At 38.6% G+C, this 634-nt stretch overlaps 1 protein-coding gene across 1 annotated transcript in view; it reads right to left on the bottom strand.

The window, feature by feature from the left end:
• Positions 1-82, bottom strand: part of IL1F10 (interleukin 1 family member 10) — a 1,556-nt gene extending 1,474 nt beyond the window's left edge. Inside the window, 1 exon segment of the mRNA XM_007446027.1 lies at positions 75-82. Coding sequence (XP_007446089.1) covers positions 75-82 — 8 coding nt within the window.
• Positions 83-634: the final 552 nt, after the last annotated feature.

The following is a 634-nucleotide window of genomic DNA, read 5'->3' as shown; positions in this document are numbered from 1 at the left end:
AGGCCACAGCAGTGAGGGGCCCACGTACTGCTAAAAAAAAAAAAAAAAAAAAAAGTTGTCTTTCATTTCCCTACCTCATCATTGTCCATTCAAATCTTTGACATTAAGGTCACTGACGTGGCATTATTATCTATAGGTTGAGTATCTGCTTCTGCCAAGTTAATTATCAGCTCAGAGAAACAGCTCAGACATACAAGTTCACGTCACTTACCCTCCAATCTTCAGTTTCCAGCATTTATAAAATCATGGAGTTAGAGGATGTGGTTGTTAAGATTCTTTCAAGATCAAACTATCGATGATTCCATGACTCAGAGTTTAAAGACTTTACTTTACCATTGCAAACTTACTCTGAACTCCCATTAAATTTCAGTGTGTTATTTATTGTTTTATATATAGGCATTTTTTCCCTTATAAAAGTTAACAAGCTCTTGAAGCCACAAAGCATAGCTTGTAGCTCTCTCCATCTGCCCCAACTGAGACACACTGGTGCTCATGAGCAGGACATAGAAACACTCACCGCAGATTCGGATGGCAAGGTTGGTTCTAGACCTAACTCTGCTACCAATTTATTTTGTCACCTTGGAAAATTCCTTTATTCCCTAGGCCTCCAAATTCTTATCATTGGAATGAGGGG

Source organism: Lipotes vexillifer, unplaced genomic scaffold, assembly GCF_000442215.2.
Source record: "Lipotes vexillifer unplaced genomic scaffold, Lipotes_vexillifer_v1.1 scaffold1275, whole genome shotgun sequence".
Classification (NCBI taxonomy): domain Eukaryota; kingdom Metazoa; phylum Chordata; class Mammalia; order Artiodactyla; family Lipotidae; genus Lipotes; species Lipotes vexillifer.
The sequence above is the reverse complement of the archived record's forward strand: the minus strand, read 5'-3'. Positions and strand labels throughout refer to the sequence as shown.